Source organism: Artemia sp. Qi Xiang Cuo, chromosome 1, assembly GCF_049724085.1.
Source record: "Artemia sp. Qi Xiang Cuo chromosome 1, ASM4972408v1, whole genome shotgun sequence".
Classification (NCBI taxonomy): Eukaryota; Metazoa; Arthropoda; class Branchiopoda; order Anostraca; family Artemiidae; genus Artemia; species Artemia sp. Qi Xiang Cuo.
In genome coordinates this window covers 41,576,500-41,594,329 of record NC_142794.1, presented here as the reverse complement: position 1 = coordinate 41,594,329, position 17,830 = coordinate 41,576,500, and the positions used below count along the sequence as shown (strand labels likewise).

Genomic DNA, 17,830 nt, shown 5'->3' with positions numbered 1-17,830 from the left:
TTTTTACATGGTGTTGTCAGAGGACTATATTCTCTTAATTTCTTTAGAACTTTTTTATTTCTAATAAGACTTTCGTGGAAGTTTGATTCACACAAAAAGGTTTATAGATTATCGTCAAAGGATAAGAGTCCTTTACGATTCGTCACCATATCACAAATTAAATCAACTAGATTTTAACTTTTTCCCTGAATTATAATTCGTTTCCCCGTGCTCTCGACTTGAACTTGATCGCCAGTTTCCAACATGAGATAAGATAATACTCTTTAACTCTGTTCTCGATAGGTAAGTGGCACTAGGTTTCCAATTTTCAATACAATCGAACTCAATTCCCTCTCCTTTGAGTGCACTGCAGAATCTTGAGCAGATGTTTCATGTTTAGAGGGATCAGTGAAGACAGTGGCAGGTCGTTCACGATAAGGTTTATGTTTCTCCAGACGTCGCAATGCATCTTAAAGTAAAAGCAGTTTTTTGTTATCGGCAATACTCTCATCGTTAATGAATTTGCTTAGATTGTCTTCAAAATTTTCGAAGGGCGAGAGAACAAGTTCAAATGGTGCCAATTTATACGGTTTTGCCATTCTCACTAGAGAAAACTGTTTACAAGTCCTGCAATTATCGGCAGTAAAAGTGAGAAGAAGCTACCACCTGCCTGAAGGAGTCGTTTTAATTTAATATTTTTTACCTTGTTTTTACAAACCAACGCCCCTAAAGTTGAAACAATTTGATTTGTATTTTGTATAAAACCATAATGCAGTTTAAAAATTCCCACATTTAAATTTAAAAAAATTTAAGATATTATATTAATGAAATCATTGTCAACCCCAAGTTTGAGTATAGCCTTCCTAAGCAATCGTTTTGAGGTGCTTAAAACGGAAAACAGATGCCGTTGTTCGTGTAGTTTCTTCAGTGTCATAATGGCGACTAATAGTCTTTTCTACTGTTTACCGGAAGATATACTGTAATTTCATTGTTGAAAATGTCGGTGACTACACGTAGATCCTCGGGTGTGTTCTTATTAAGATCCAGCAAAATGTAACGGTTGGGTTTGATTGGCGCCTGTATTTACGGTGAAACCATAATTTTTGGCGCACGGGGTTTTATATGATTTTTTCTTGTTTGGAGCTAGATATAATACCCCGCGAATCGATAGATAATATAGATAGTGCAATTCAATGCAAGGATTCGCACACATTTGCTCTGATGAAACAGATTGTGTAGAACCAGAGTAACGGAAATGTGTTCATGATGGGAGCAAACAGTGAACAGTTGTAGCTTTTCCTCTGAGAACTGTTCAATGGATTCAGCCAAATCGTCAATAATCAACCACGAGTTCGATTCAATACTATTGAAAACATCAAGTCCCCGTATGAATTGTATTGGTACGGATGTGACAATAGCTTTTATTTTATCAAAGGACTCCTGCCAAATACTATAGCAATAGTAGATTTTTTTCGGTTTTTCCAAAAACATTTTATCGCAATTTTGAATTATTTTAGCTAAAAGTGTTGTTTTCCCCGACATTAAGGGACCACACAGAAACGATCTAAAGGGTGTTTTAAATTGATACATATTGCTGTTGGGGGCAACAATCGGACTGAAACTAACTGTAAATCATATATGCTCAATGAATAAGTAGTAATTTTCCCCATAAATCTATCTACTCAAGAACAACAAAAACATTATTTCATGGTAACATTTATTTCGAAAATGCACGAACACAAATATTTGCAGTCAACATGAACTGCACAACAAAAAAAATAATACTTGTTCAACAAGAACAATTGACAAAATTTAATGGTCAACATGATAATTCTATTTGTTCAACATGAACACATGACAATGATAACACTTGATAAATAAGAACTTATTGTCTTTAAATACTTTTCTCTACAACACTTTATGTACAATAAAAAACACTTTTTTGTCTTTAAAGACTTTTGTCCATCTACAGCACTTTTTTTTTGTACAACACTTTTCGGTACAATATCTTTGTACATCACTTGTCTGTATAACATCTGTGACAACACTTTTCTGTACAATAACACTTTCTATACAACAATAAAAAATACACTTGGAACATAAACTAGCACAGTTGAACGTTATGAATTTAAAAATGGTGCCCCCCCCCCGGGGACCGCGGGGCCGAAGGCCGGTCGGCCGCGGGCGGGACCCCCCCCCCTGGGCGGTGGCGGGAAGGGCCCCCCTCCCTCCCCCGGGAGCCGCGGGGTGAAAAAGAATAGTTGTCGTCACTGCTCCGGGGTAGGTTAGTTGAGGTTGGGGTAGTGGTGGTGGGTAGTGCTTGGGTTAGATTAGGTTGAGTTAAGGTGGTTAGATTGTCAGATTAGGTTAATTTATGTACAGGTTGGAGCATTTAATTTATGACAGGTTGAGTGGTGGTGGTTAGTGGTTAGTCAGATTAGGTTAATTTATCCAGACCAAGTTGATTGCGATAGTGTATGCATTCAACTCGATCTGAAATACGGTAGTGGCCGTGGGGTAGGACAGTCACACCATTCTCGAGCACATAGACCTTGTCAGATATACACGACATTGCATTCTTATCCACTCTCACAGTATAATTTCTATACTGTAGAGAGCGAATTGCAAGCACTTGGGCTCTCGGCACTAGGCTACTTTCTACACAGTCTCTGTACACGCTCATGTTAAAATTGCTCTTTACAAAGTGTGTAGGCACCCCTTTACATGCCGTCTTTTCTTCCCCACTATGTTTTTTCATGCAATAAATTTTGGGACCCGAGGACAACCCCCTGGAGATAAAATCACTCCCTGTCTCTGATTTTAATTTTAGTAGTTGGTTAGAGGCTTGACGTTTCACCAGCTCAGGGTAGAGGGTGGGATTCCAGTTGGTGAATTCCATCCACGAGCTGATGTGCACCCCCTTTTGCAAATCACCCAATAAATCTTCAGTCCTATTTACCTTTAACAGCAGAGAATCTGTATCCCCATAGTAAACTTGAACCTCCCCTCCCGTGGCCATTGCACCTTGCACACATTGTAAAAGAACGACAACATGAGCTTTTTTTAAATTTCTTGTACTTAACTACCGCCTGCAATATTCTTGTTCAGTACCACATTTCGCTTTCGCCTGTGTAGAAGAACCATGCCGGCCTCTTTGCTCGTGAACGATGTAAAATTGGGGTCGGCACTAATTCTTGCACACTCTAGAGGGTCAGTCATGACGTCACAGTGAGATCTAGTACGTACGCTCTCACACATAGTGCCAAACATTGAATTTAGAATGAGCTTGTACATATCCTTCTCCACCTTTGAATTTGCCCTAGAATGTTTATCGACAAAAGTGTCGCTATAAATTTTTAAATAAGGTCGCTGATTGAACAGTAGGACCCGGGGTATTTTAGTGATTTTGAAACCAATGCTCACCATCCAGTGCAAAAGCAAAAGGTGAAAAACGACATTCTCTTTAGGGTCCAAATCATCAATCAGTTTATGTTTAGAGGGAGTCCAGTGCATCCCCATATCCTCAACCAATGAACGATTGTAGGGGCTCAGAGAGTCCCTGCTCACGGGCCGATTGATACAGGGAAAGACAAAATCTTTGACTGAGTCGTGAAGCGCCAGCGGAATGTGACCATCAACTTCAAAGAACCATCCTTGTGGCCCATTGTCCTCGACGTTGGTAATGTCGGGGAACTCACAAGGATTCTCAAGCCATTGATAGTTCCCACACGGCAAAGAGTAGTGTGACATTGCCGAGGGGTACAATGAGTTCATGTCCAAGAACACTGCATTTGACTTTACACCGGTGCTGTGTCCACTCGGATCGGTTGATAAGATACGGTCCCCATGAAAAACGTACCCTCCCCTCATTGAAAGCTCTACAAAAAGGTGTTGATCTACGTCTGTGATTAGGCTGATTTCCTCCCTGCTAATTTTTAAAATTAAATCCATCACTAAAGGGGTGTAGAAAAATAATAGCCTATATCTAACCCGAACTCTGAATAGATCTGGTCTGTGTTCTTACAGAGTATATCCAACAAATTTAGAACGTCACTGGCCAAGTAAAGTCTAAAATAATCACACCCATTTTTAAAATCCACCTTTGACCACACCTTCTTGGAAAACTCATACTCCTCGGCTGTGCATTCACTGTTGGTCAGTGAATTGTAAAAAGCTTCAATTGGAGGTAGTTTCTCCTCATTTAAGCGTGCGCCAGAACAGTAATAATCGTATGCGTATATACCTTTGCAGGTCAACAGGTCATACATTTCACTGTCTGGAAAGTGCTGTTTAAGCAAGGGAAAGCTATCAAAATTGTCGCTTTTTTGCACTTGAATCAATTGACTCAATGCCTTGGGGAAAAAACTAAAGGAATCTAAAAACCTGATTTTATTCCAACACGTATGTCCATTATCCACTGCCTGCCATTTCAGCTCGAGAAGCAACAACTTCTCAGCTGATTTGGGAATTATGTTGTAGATAAATGAATTATTTACCCATGGACAATCTACTCCCCCTTCCACCCGCTGCCTCCGTGCCCGGACCGTTAAAATACATTTTAAGTCATAATTGGAATAATGAATAAAAACAGGGATAAAAAACTGCTGGCTAACATTTAAATTACACGATTGATGCGCAACCCCTCTAAAATTACTACCCCCCGAGGTTATTTCCTGCCACAAGTGATTATGATTTCTGACTTTCCCCCTCCCCCCACGTTTCCCGGTAGTCCCCGTATCAACCTCGACCCACTCCCCCTAACAAAACCCCACCGAGTTCTTTTTTTTTATTAACGTTACGATCCTCTGCGGACAACACCATTGGATAATGCGTATTTCTCAAACGAGGAAGAGCGCCATTAGCCGTGTAAATCAGTTTATTCAGTGCCTTGACCATGCACTCATTCCCATCTAATGTTTCAGCTATTTCTAACCACTGCATGGTGCTAGATCTTTGTCTTTGCGCTGGGGCGCAGGACTCTGCAATGGCCCGGTGTTATTTGACTCCGTTTGGAAATTGGGGGTCATTCACCTCCACCAGCTTAGCTTCACAGTCTAAAGATATTTTGTTGCACTGGAGAAGGGTGTTTTGGAAATTTTTGAAACGTAGAATTGCCCTATCCCCTGAAACCGTTTCCACTGTCTGATAGCCGTGCCGTCTACAATACCTCATATGATTTTATAACTTTAGTTCGGTCCAAAATCTAGAGAGGCATGTTGGACAGTAGAAACGGGTCTCCCTATTCCTACCCTCCCCCAGAACTCTCCTCATGTCAGTGATAGGGTTAAAATGACCAATTGCGTTCGGTTGACTAGGTGGTGTGTATAGCAACCAAACCCAGTGTTTAACCAAATCAACTGAGGGACCCCTTACGGGGAATACCACACCCTTCTTTTTGAGCGAGTTCCATCTTCAAATTCGGTTTCATACTGTACCACAGTAACGCCAATATTTAAGTGGGCATTAGCCCTTTCAAAAATGTCAATAGATCTTAGCGTTACTGGGTATTTTCCTTCTAAACAAGAAAAATCTACAATGGGGAAATCGGACCCATCCTTCCCATGTACAGCCCAATTGTCTAAATTCTTCTTGGTAGCGTCATCTGCTAGAGGCTGAAAGGCTGATATGAGGAAAGCATACCTGAAACACTTTTAATCTGTTTCAAAATAGATCCGCTGGACACCACGACAACCCACTAGATCTGGATTATAATTTAAAACTTTATCCCTTTCATGCCCACCGGCCCCCCTCTTAAAATAAAATCTTTCTTAAATTTACAAATATTTACACTTAAATTTTCAACAAAAAGAACTAAAGAGCCACTTCCATTTTCATTATAGTTCTCGAGATGCGTTATAATTTGATCTACCCAATCTATGAAAGCTCCCTCAAAATTTTCTAAATTTGAATAAACCAAACGCATCTAGGAATGTATAAAATGATAATAAACCTCACTTTTCCCCTCATTTAAATAAAACACTTTTAAAACAATGGAGACCTTAATTGAATCCCTCCGCCCCCCCCCGGGACGGTGATTCTCCCGAAGTGCACGAATTTTGTCTACATAGTTGTGTACAATTTCTACAGGGTCATAAACAAATTTTCCCCCCATAAGTGTATTAAAGGGATCACCAAACGTTGCAGCGAAAACAACTATATTATTTAAAATTCTGTTGGACAGCTGAAAGTCTGGGAGAGTTGTACCCCACTCCCCCTCTTGTATATTACCCCCTCCCCCAAGTTTTTCAATAATAGGGCTATGGGAAGCCGCTTCATTCGATTGAAGTGGGGAAATGTTCATGTAATCTGAGGGGGAAGGGTTTCCCCTCAATTCACCGACAAAATCGTCCAAAAGCTGCATAGTATTCGGACCTAGCAATGCTAAGTCTGAATCTGAATTATCTACATTACCCTGCTCAGCTGTGCTATTATCAACATTTAAAAAAAATCACTTAAAAGGTCATCAATGTTAAAAGCTATTTCTAGGGAATTACCATACCATTCATTGATAGTAGATGCCTCATTATTGTAAATCCCCATTGGCGCGTCCTCTCCTTCTCCAACTGACGAGCAGTAGGGAGATGGCGAGTATGGAACCAGGACAACCTATAAATGAAAAAATAGCTTATTTTCAAAGTGTTCAAATCACCCCCTACTGTTTAAAATTTGGATTATTATTGACGTATTTTTAAAAACGTACTTAGTAGTAGTAGTAGTAGTAGTAGTAGCAGTATGCACATAGTAGCATTTGGTTAATTCACTGTTCCCCTCTACTATCGATGTTCTGAAAGTTCCAATTTCCAACTTAATATAAGATATTTACAATCTAAAACTCCGCTTTACATAGAATTGACAATTTTATTTTGTTCAAACACCTCCCCCCCGGCCCCCTTTCCACTCTTACACCCCCCCCCCCCGAGCCGGGCCGTGCGGCGCTTCCCCATGGCGCTTCCCGCAGTGCTTCTCGGACCTTCCTGGACTCCGCGCCGGCTCCACCTTAATATAAGATATTTACAATCTAAAACATGACATAGTAGGTTTTGATTTTGCTCAAACAATTCCTCCAAATAAAATTTCATATTAATACTCTTTATCTGCTTTGGAAAAAAAAACATGATTTGAAAAGGATAGCCATCTCCTGTCATGATACACCACTCATTCAGATATAAAGTTTTTTTTTATAATATTTTTAGAGGCAAGGCGAACCATTCTCTTATATCAAAATAGAAATTATCAATCCATACAATGACATAATTAAAGCGTCTTTTTTTGGCTTCATTAATCTAATTTAGCAGGGTGAATGCATGCACTTGACATGATTCAAAAGGGAGAACATTATATTTCCTTTGGGGAGAAAAAATCTATCAATATTCCCACTGAGATATACTTTTACGCAGTGTTCGAAAACGTTGCATGTAGAAAAGGCCTATAAAAGTTGGAAGAAATTGTTAGATATTTCCATATGATAGGTAGGAATATAATGCTTACATTTGCAAAATCCGTCTGGGCTTGGGTGCCCGAAGGTCCGGGTAGTGCATGCTAGATGGTAACCTCCTGACCTATCGATGATGCGGCAGCTATTAGAGGTCCATGGAGAGCGGATGGGCAAGCGATGTCACATTCTAATACGGCTTGGGTAGGCACCACTTGTTTAGGAGGCTTCGGCCAGCTACCATACTGCCAGACTGTCGCCTTCGCATGGTCCGCATTATTAACCCTCGCTTTCTTAGCGGGTGGTGATAATGGGTATTCTTCACATTTGACCTTAAATAGACGGGAAAAAAGTTAGTTTTTCATCAATTTGCCCCTTTTTTACAGAAGGAAAGTTATCCTAACAATCAATATACTTTTGTTTAGAAAGGCATTTATCACCAAGAAAGCACAACGTAAAAAAATTTCGTGAAATATACTAATTTCATCCTTTTTTGAATCTGAGAAAGAAGAATTACGGCTCACTGAGTCGTTCAAAATTCAGTCTATAAAAGTCAACCTAATTTCTTATTTTTAGGCGTTTCTGTTCTTTTCTGGTTTTAATCTGCATTGAGCATGCCTTGTTTGATGCATTTAAAGTATTAACGATATTTTTTATCTTTCCATATCCTTTTTCGATAGCTGGTATTTATCACACCCCCATAAAAACAGCCCACGGAAAATAACCCCCACGGAAATATTTAGTCAAACATCGAAGCAGTGATCTGAGCTATGGTTCTTTTTCAGTTATCCAATAAATAAAAACATGTTTTTAGTCGCGTCCTTTTGAATCTGTGAAATCTATGGAAACTAAACTGCTAAAGAGCAGGATCAATGCTTTAAAAAAGGGTCAGAGCTAATTATAGGCTTCGCGCTGGAGCTTTGTGTCAAAACCAGAGCGGGTTAATAACAACAGTGACGGAAGTCAGTAGACAGTTTAAATCACAATAGAGAATGGCTATAATTTTTCAAAAGAAAATTATTTCTTTTTGCTAGAATTTTGGTTGTAAAACAATGGGGGATGGGGTTAGGTTTTGAGGGTAAAAGAATATATTTTATGTTTTCCTAGTGAGTATAAAGATTGTAAAGTGATGTTTGTCTTGTATGTGGGGGGGGGTTTACCCGAATATAGTAGAGGGTAACCACGGAAAACAATTTTATTTTGAAAATAAAAAATGAAAACAGAACTTACATTGCTAATTGTGGCTGCCAAGGCTTCAAGTTCATCAATAATTTCATGTGTTCTATCCATTGTGTTCTGGAACTTTCTGATAATTTAATTACATTGCATGCCCGTTATATATGAAATCTCAAGGGTGAATTGTTATGTAATGGGGAAAATCATATGTAAGCACGTCTCTGATTGGCTGAGAAGGAGGATGTATCCGACTCGCTGATTGGCTGAGAAGGATGCATGTACTTCCGGTTTCCTGTTCCAGGACACCTTGACATTCGCACCTAGCATGCACTTGTCCAAAACAACAATAATAAATAAATCCCTCAGGCCTAAAGATTAAAGAAACCATAATGTTTCTTAATTCCCCCTTTCGTGAATCAATAATTTCCATAGCGATTATGTAAATCAATTTCTCAGGTTAGGCTAACCAAACAACAATGAAGCCATGTTTGTTTCTTAATTCCCCCTCGTGAATCAATAATTTCCCTAGCGATTATGTAAATCCAAGTGAGAAAATTCCTGTTTTTTCATTCTCAGTGAGAAAACCATAAAACAGACATGAATTGCTGTTGACATACATAAATGTGTCAAAGTCCCTGTTTTTTTCAAATTCTCACTGACCAAAACCATTAAACATCCATGAAAAACATCAAATAAATCGACCAACACACATAACCATCCAAGAAAACATCCATAAATGCGACAAAATTCCTGTTTTTTCATTCACATTGACAAAAACCATAAACCACGTGGTTCTATGCCCATATATGGTGTTAAAAAAAGTTGTAGGTGGCAGCAGGGGTGAATCGTGGGGGCTTTAGGGTCACTTCTACTCATTATTCATTTTTGATATATTAGTGACAAAACAGCTGATACACCCATACCTGTGTATCATTGGTGCTTCTGGCCTCTCTTGCGCCCGGGGCAAAATCTTGATCACCGTCGCCTCTTGTCTTCCAAAAATTTTCAGGCCAAATTTTAATAAGATTGTCACTTATTAACAAAATTTTCATTTACTAACAAAAACTTCCATTTATTTAAATCCGACTTTTCTTACTTTATGCGGGAAAAATGAAAATTTCCGATTGAATTTGCTTATACCTACTGCCAGCTCCACCTTCTACTTTAGTCTAATAAAAATAAAATATCAAAAATTACAAAATGATTATAAATGATATATTATTTATCTGAAATTTTGCGCCCCTGAAATTTCCGTGCCAGGGGCAAGTGCCTCCTTTCCCAAAAGAAAAAAACGCTTCTGCTTTTGTGCTCATAGGCATATGCCCTAAAATAAGGACTAATGCTATTGTATCACAAAATGTTCTGTTCTGTTGAATTCTAAGGTGTTTTTTTTTTTCGCTGAATTTAAATGCATCCATTTTAAATGCACTTAAGCTCACTTTCCTCGTTGCCGTCACTCCCCATTGCACTCAATCCTCATTCGGTAATTTACGACCACTGGTTCATTATGATCATCTGGAGAGGAAAAAAGTGGATACGACAGACAAGCTATCCGTTCGAAGATGGGAATTTTATTTGTCAAGGTGGAAGACTTTAAACCTCTAATTTAGGGTATTTGGACCCTAAAATGATTGGCTATCTAGCTTTTTGTTCCAATTTTTTTCAAAATTGATGTTTTGCAACGCAAAATCGTAAGAACCGGAACTTTGTTGAGTTCCAAATTATTTTGCCACTTAATAAAGGCACTTGATATTTGAATTTATGTTTAAATGAGTCCATTTCATCGCTCTAAGACCACTGGTTTAAAACGATCACGCGTGGAGAAAAAAGAAGAAGAAGAACAGATGGAGAAACATCGCCACTCCCCATGCAAACGTGTTTTGCTTGTCTTTAAAGATGGGAGATTGGGGGATTTGAAACAATGGACATTTCAGGAGTGTATTGGTTATTTCAATATGGTGAGGGTTGTCAGGCTCTTTTTCAAAATCTCAAAATATCTTCTTTATAACTAAGAACCATTTTCATAGTCCTCAAGTTCCATCAAATATGAATGAAATGCACTTTTAAATTAAATGGTAATTGGTATATAGTTGTCACTATAATACTTCTCTGAAAACCCATTTTTAATTATCGATCACCATGGACCGTGGTTTGCCACTTGCTATGTTACAACTAATGCAATTATGTATATAAGAAGAAAAAAGTGATGTTTCATGAATGGTACAAATTTTGGTCAATGGTAAAAGGGAAAAGAACTTGCTTGATATTCAGGCAAAAGGGTCTTACACCGGCACACGCATTTTTTATTCTGCTTAAAAATTATTTGTTTTTGGCTTTTTTAAGCGCATATTCGATGTTCGGAAACAGAGGGTATTCAGAGGGTAGGGGGTTTTAACCCCTCCTATCTCTTGAAATGTTTGCCTGACTCGTAAAAAAGCAAAAAAAGTGAATATAAACAAATTTTTGATACGTTATTTAAAGTTTTTTTTTGTAAACCCCCCCCCCTCCCACCCCGAAGGAGATCCTGGATACGGCTCTATTCGGAAACCAGAAAGAAAACCTTATTCAGACGTTTCTGTTTGCATACCCAGAAGTAATCACCTAAAACAGAAAAACAAATCATGATTTAAATTGAAACCTAGATATTTTTTTTCTTTTTAAGGTAAGAATGAACTTTGTAAAACTTAAGTGGAAGGGATATTTTTAGATCGAAGACTTGCTGATAAAGGATGTGAAAAACTCAATTTGCTTACTGTCGTTGTTTTGCTTTCAGAGAAGGATTGCCAGAAGTGAATCTAAAGTAGATGACGATGAATTAGAAACTTGGTTCCATGAAAAATGTCTCTATTGGGCTCCAAACATATACATGCTATCAGGCAAGATAATTGGAATTGAAGTTGTTATTCGAGAACTAAAGAATTCTGTATGTATATTCTTTGACTTTTTAAATTTAGTCTGATTCAGAAATAAATGAGATGAGCATATTCAAATGTATGTATGCTTTGTCTTTATTTATGTATTTTTAATATAAGTTGCCTCCTTGTGATATTGTGGTAAATCATTCTTGATGGAAACTAAGATTGCTTCTTCAAAAATAACTAAATTATCTGGGCATTCAAAAATGTAAAAGGCCAAAGCATCATCTAAATTGCCAGATTTGCTTTCATCATTAAATGGAAATAATTGAAATAGAATTGATGATGTATATTCGGCTTTAGACCTCCAGACTTGAGAATCTTAAGGTCATTTATATCTTTTTAACGGGGTAATTTTAGTTCCCCCTGAAGATCATTCACCACAAGCTTTTAGGGAGGCAATCGAAATTAAAAAATACACAGACTACATAAAGACCTCGCTTTAACCAGAGATAAAGGGAATATTTTTATAAACTCAGTTTATGATAATTTAATACAAAGAGATCAAAATTGCAATCCTTTTCCTTTTAAAATAAAGCAAGCTGCAGTTGTTGGAACGGAAAAAATTCTAGCCAAATCTAATTTTATAATAGTCTTCGTTTTGATGGCTTGTTTTTTCTCTTTTTTTCTTTTTTTGTTCAGTTCCTTCACTGATTTTGTGTATTTTACTTCAACAAGTTAGTTTTTTTATTTACTAAACAGTAAATAAAATTTTTATCACACTGGCTGAACATCACGCTGGTTTATTTTTTTATTTTATTTTCTCTTTGTTTTTTGTTTTTTTCGTTTTTATGTCGAACGTCATGTCTAGCCAGTTTGGTACGTACCCACCCTGAAGGCAAGTACCCAAGGCGACCGTCGAGTCTATGCTATTTCAGGATTCTAACGATTTTCATTATAATTTCTTATACTCTAGGGGAGGGTGGGGTTGGTTCGGACAAAATTTTTTGGTTGGGTGCAGCTTCTGTCCCAATCAGTATCCATCTTCCGTTTTCATCTTAAAAGAAAGAGATTGTGTCCAAGATTTGTCAGGAATTTTGGTAGACTTTTATCTTTCGTCTTTAGAAAAAAAAATCCAACAATAAAAAAAAATTAATTGTCCGAAGTTACCCCACAGTGTGGAGTGGGTTCGGACATGGTGTCGGGTTACTTCGGAAAGCAGTGATATGGGTTTGGCAACCTCACAGATTAAAGAAAAAAACGCCATTTACTGAAAAGTTGAATATGTATAAAAGTAAAACAAGTAAAATGAAAGTTGAAGAAAAAAAATCAAGTAATTTGAACCAAAGCTCACAGGAGCTCTATCTCACGTTGTAGCTGCTGAGATCACATTGAAAAGTGAGTCCTCGCTTTGTCCGTTCAGTCCCTCCAGTGGCAGTTGGTGATGGAAGAGAAAGAACAATGTCGTTTGAAGAGACGAAGGCTTTGTCCTCAATATCCGGAAAAATGAACCGTGCTCCATTTCTGCGAAGGAACAAGACTTCTAGATCGCTTCCAGTTTTTCCTTTTATCTGGGCAACGTAGAAGATATCCGACTTCTTCGATTTGCCCAATTTGAATTTTACCAGAACATAGCTATCCGTTTGAGCTTGATCAATATCAAAAGGCTCAAGGTCCTCTTCTACGTCCCCACAGTGAAGAGACTCGTCGCTTGAGGAGTCACTCGGGGCAACAGGTTCAGAAAGAGTCTCCGCCTCATCGGTTCCGTCGTCTTCGTTAGGCTTGTGGACCGCACTGTTCTTACGTTTCCTTGTAGATGGCGTCAGCTTGGCCTTCTTTTCCTTTTTAGCTACGGTCTCTTCTTTCTCAGGGGTGTCAGTGAGAATGCAGGTCCTTCCTCTGTTGCGATTCCAAAGTCCCGGAACAGTAACAGTCCCCACTCGGGGAAAAAGTCTTATTTCTTCTGGCGACATTATGAAAGAAGAAATTGGTGGTCCAGCTTCGGAGCTGGCTTACAAGGAGGGGCTCTGTAAACTGGTTGTTTGGTCTAGCGGCCTATCCATCACAGAGGATGGGGCGAAAGCTCCTTCTTGGAATACATCGCGATTGAATGGAAAGATTCCAGCTGCTCGAAACGCAGAGACTATGTTGGATGCACTGAACTTCTCCAGGAAAGAAACCCTCCTGATTGAGGCTACTTCATAAATTGAAATGCGCTGTCCGGGATGCAACTGCAGCCATTCATTGAAGCGCTCTTTCAGTGCACCCTTGAAAGGAGAAAGCACTCCTACGTCAAGTGGCTGAAGCTTGTGGGAGCAGTGGGGTGGGAATGTCAACATTGTCACGTCATTTTGCTTACAGTGTTCGATCACACGTACATCCAGATGGCTATCATGGTTGTCCATGACCAGTAGGATGGGAGTCTCTTCATCTGGCTTGGTTATTTTCGTGAAGTGTCGCATAGCCTCCAAGAACAAGTCACCGTTGACTAGTTGCCCAAAGCAACCAGGGGGGCCTTCGTTTGTCATTCTAGGTATGAAATTCACTCGCGGAAAAATGAAGACCGGTGGAATAGTCGCTCCAGACGCACTGGCGAAACATACAGCAGTCACGTTTTGACCTCTTTCTGCAGACATAGTCCGACCAACCTGTTTTTGTCCAGTTGGTGCTAGGACTTTCGGTGGTGGAAGCACGGTGACTATACCTGTCTCGTCAACGTTCCAGATGCGATCAGCCGTCAGTTTGGCTCAAAACCTTCCATAGACATCAAGTAGCTTGTCAAAAAACGTCTGAACGACAGTTTTGTTGAAGCCGGAGGCTCTCGCCTGACTTGTGGCTTCTGGCTTCCTCACCGAGATGTCTGAATTCCGCTTCAGAAACGAAAGAATCCAGTCGTTTGACGCTGCTTCATTGAAACACCAGTTTTCTGGTACAGAAATGTTATTCGCACGGGCGTAAGAGTAAGCAAATTTTCGTGCTTCAGTTGTTGTCAGTCCATGGTTCATTCTCGAACAAGTCCAAAAGTAGTCGGCTAGTTTTCGCTCGTGTTCGCTTTCAAAAACTTGCCTGTTATGTTTTGGTCTCGTCGGGAAGTTTATCTGCAGTGGCCCAGGCTCTTCGTTGACACTTTTATCCGCTTCTCCTGTCTGCGGTCTCGAGCGCCTGACATAGTCCAGTAGCGTGGACTTCTTTATGCCGAAGTTTTCTGTAATTTGTCTCAGTGTTCCTTCCTTTTTCAGATAATCCCCAACTGCTTTCTTCATGTTTTCTAGGTTAACGGGAGGGTCTTGTCGCTTCTTTTTGTATGATAGAGGCATTCTGAAAGAAACTGTTTTTAGTAACAAGTAATAAAATGCATATTAAAAGGTACACGATGTGAAAAAAAGAGGAAAAGTTGGAAATACTTACCACAAAAAAGTGTCTGGGGTGGGTTCAGACAATGTCCAAATCCACCCCACTACCGTTGTCCGAAGCAACCTCACCCGCGATAAAAAGTCTGAAACCTCACTGTCGCTGTAACTACTATAGATGCCACCAAAAACTAAAATTAAAACATCTTTGCAATTCCCTATTTAAACGCTGCCACTGCCAGAAAAATTCGATGGCTAGTAATAACGGCCAAATAAAATCACAAACAAAGAAAGATGCAAGACCCCACACCAACTTTTTTTCGGTTTTTCTCAAATATTTCAAAAACGATTGCACGTGCGATAACCAAACTACATACTCAAGTAGGGTACTAGATGGCACGTCTATGGTATTTTTTTGGTGAATTTTAGAGGGCGTTGTTGGAAGAGAGGCTCTTGTCCAGACTCACCCCATGTCCGAACCAACCCCACTCTCCCCTACGTATAACTTATCTATTTTCGGCTTTTCTTTGATATTGTATGCCTTATTTTCAAAAAATTCGCCCATACAATTTCCAATTGCCTGGTTTTTATTTATTATTATTAAGAATAATAATTAACGAAGAAAAAAAAATAATACAAATTAGGCATGATCATAGGAATCTGACAGTGAAAAAAAAAATAATAGGTGGTTCAAAAGTATTTGACCCCTCCCTCCTCCATGCAAGGTAACAAAAACAAGGATATAAAAATAGTTCAAAAAAGCCAAAATCTACATTTCGTCTTATAGTTTAAATAGTATGCTCAACTGTACTTGCTTAATAAAAAGTTCTTTGTACGCGAGAACAAAGGGGAACACGAAGATAGAGTATGTGTGTAATGAAATCAGCGAAAGTAAAAACCAGAATCAAAACTGTGCTTTTGAATTAAAATTTTGTGAGGAATTTCAAATAAATTTTGCACTAAGTGGAATGCTTTATTTAGCTTTGAAAATAAAGATTGAACATGAAAGCACTTAGTGTTTGGCGCAAGTAGCTAGACGGCTGAATTATAATATTGTGGATAGAAATATCGTATTATCTATCAACATCAAAATGTAAATATTTCATGCTGGTCAAACATATCATTATGAGAAGGTATGAAGCTTTGTATATTATTGCCTAGGCTATTGGTTACAATAATCAAGCAGGTAGATAGTTTTGGCGAATCAAATCATTTGATTCTTGAAATCCATTTAGGATAAACATGCACTTCAAATGAGTGTAACCAGAATAAGTAACTTATTAGCGAAAATGTTATTAACTTGTTTAATTTTCAGGCTTGTAATCACTGTCATATTGAAGGCGCCACAATTGCCTGTTATCACAGAGGCTGTGAAAATCGATCCCACTACCCATGTGCTGTTGGCAAATGGCAGCTTATGGAAGATACCTACCGGTGCTACTGTCCTCGTCACCTTCTTTAAACTTATAAATTTTTATCAATTAATTTTTGTTCTAGGAATATATTACTTTAAAAGATGACTTTTATTAGCCGATATATTGTGATACTTTGTTGTTCTTTTCCTTAATTAGATGAATACATTACATTTTGTTTTTTTCATTAGTTCTTCCCACTTCTTTTTTTATCTATTGGCTTTTATACTTTTTTTTATTTTTTATTAGAAGCTTAATAAATGTTTGTACTACTACTACTAATAATGCACTTCAGCACCAAGCCACTTCAAGGTTCTTTACTATAATAGCAATAAATTATATAATTTTATACATTTTTTCCGTTGGCGGGTAGCAGAGCCTCCTCTCTACGCCTTGCTCTCTACGCTAAATTTTTTTATTGTTTTAAAAAATAGACTTGTGGGAAAGAGTCAAACTTTAGCGTAAAGAGCAAGGCGTTGAGGAGGGCACCGCCCCTTTCATATAAGAAATAATTTCTGTTCGTTTTAAGTTTTAATATCGCTCCTTACTTTCAGTTAAAAAAAACCTGTTTTTTTTATTTTTGAACGTTTTTGAATTCCTGCAGGTTTTGATTTTGGCTCACCGTACATGAATAATTAAAACGAAATTTGTATATTAATTCTACTTTTGTTTGGTTAAATGGCTTTCTCGAAAGTTGTTCAATTTTATTTCCGAACGTTTTTATTAGTAATAAATAAACGTAACTTACGAATTAACTTACGTAAAGAACTTCTATATTCATATATTTTTAATACGTATATTAGGGGGTTCACCCCCTAGTTAATACCTCGCTCTTTACGCTAAAATTCGGATTTTGTTCTAATTCTTTAAAAATGACCCCTTAATAACACAGGCCGTTAATTAGAATAAATAGCTCTATTGAAAGTACTAAAAAATCTTTGGCGTAAAGAGCAAGGTATTGACTAGGGGGTGAACTCAGATCATATACGTAATAATTTCTGTTCGTTTTAAATTTTGATGTTGCTCCTTACTTTCAGTTGATAAACTTGTTGTTTTTTTTTATTTAATTTCTGATCGTTTTTTTTTTTATAATGCTGGGAAATCCGGTGCCCCCTTCATAGCAATTTTGCTTCCCCCATGAAAATTTCCTCCCTGGATAGACCCTCTCACGTAATCCCCGACCCCCATCCACCCCCCCCCCCACTACCAGAAAAAATCCCCCCTGAAAACGTCTGTATATTTCCAAATAACCAATACTATATGTAAACATTGGGCAAAGTTCATAACTTTCAGCCCTTCTTCCGGGGACTGTGGGAGATTAAGTCATCCTAAAAAACATATTTATTATATTTTCGACCTTGTTGAACAAAATCGATATCTCAAAATTTTGATCGGATGACTTTGGCAAAAAAAATGAGCGTCGGAGGTGAACTAGTTGCCCTCCATTTTTTCGGTTACTTAAGAAGGGCACTAGAACTTTTAATTTCCGTTTGAATGAGTCCTCTCATGATATTCTAGGACTATGGATTGATGCGATCACCCCTTGGAAAAAAAAAATAAAATAAACACGCATCCGTGATATTTCTTCTGGCAAAAAATAAAAAATTCCACATTTTGCAGATAGGA

At 38.3% G+C, this 17,830-nt stretch overlaps 1 protein-coding gene across 6 annotated transcripts in view; it reads left to right on the top strand.

The window, feature by feature from the left end:
* LOC148956324 (uncharacterized) overlaps positions 1–16,384 on the top strand; it is a 67,656-nt gene extending 51,272 nt beyond the window's left edge. For all 6 annotated transcript variants that reach the window (XM_089094934.1, XM_089094939.1, XM_089094925.1 and 3 more), the window contains exons 4-5: positions 11,361–11,510; positions 16,108–16,384. In XM_089094934.1, the coding sequence (XP_088951060.1) occupies positions 11,361–11,510; positions 16,108–16,254 (297 nt within the window). In that variant the 3' untranslated portion in view covers positions 16,255–16,384. The remainder of the gene's footprint in view (positions 1–11,360; positions 11,511–16,107) is intronic.
* Positions 16,385–17,830: the final 1,446 nt, after the last annotated feature.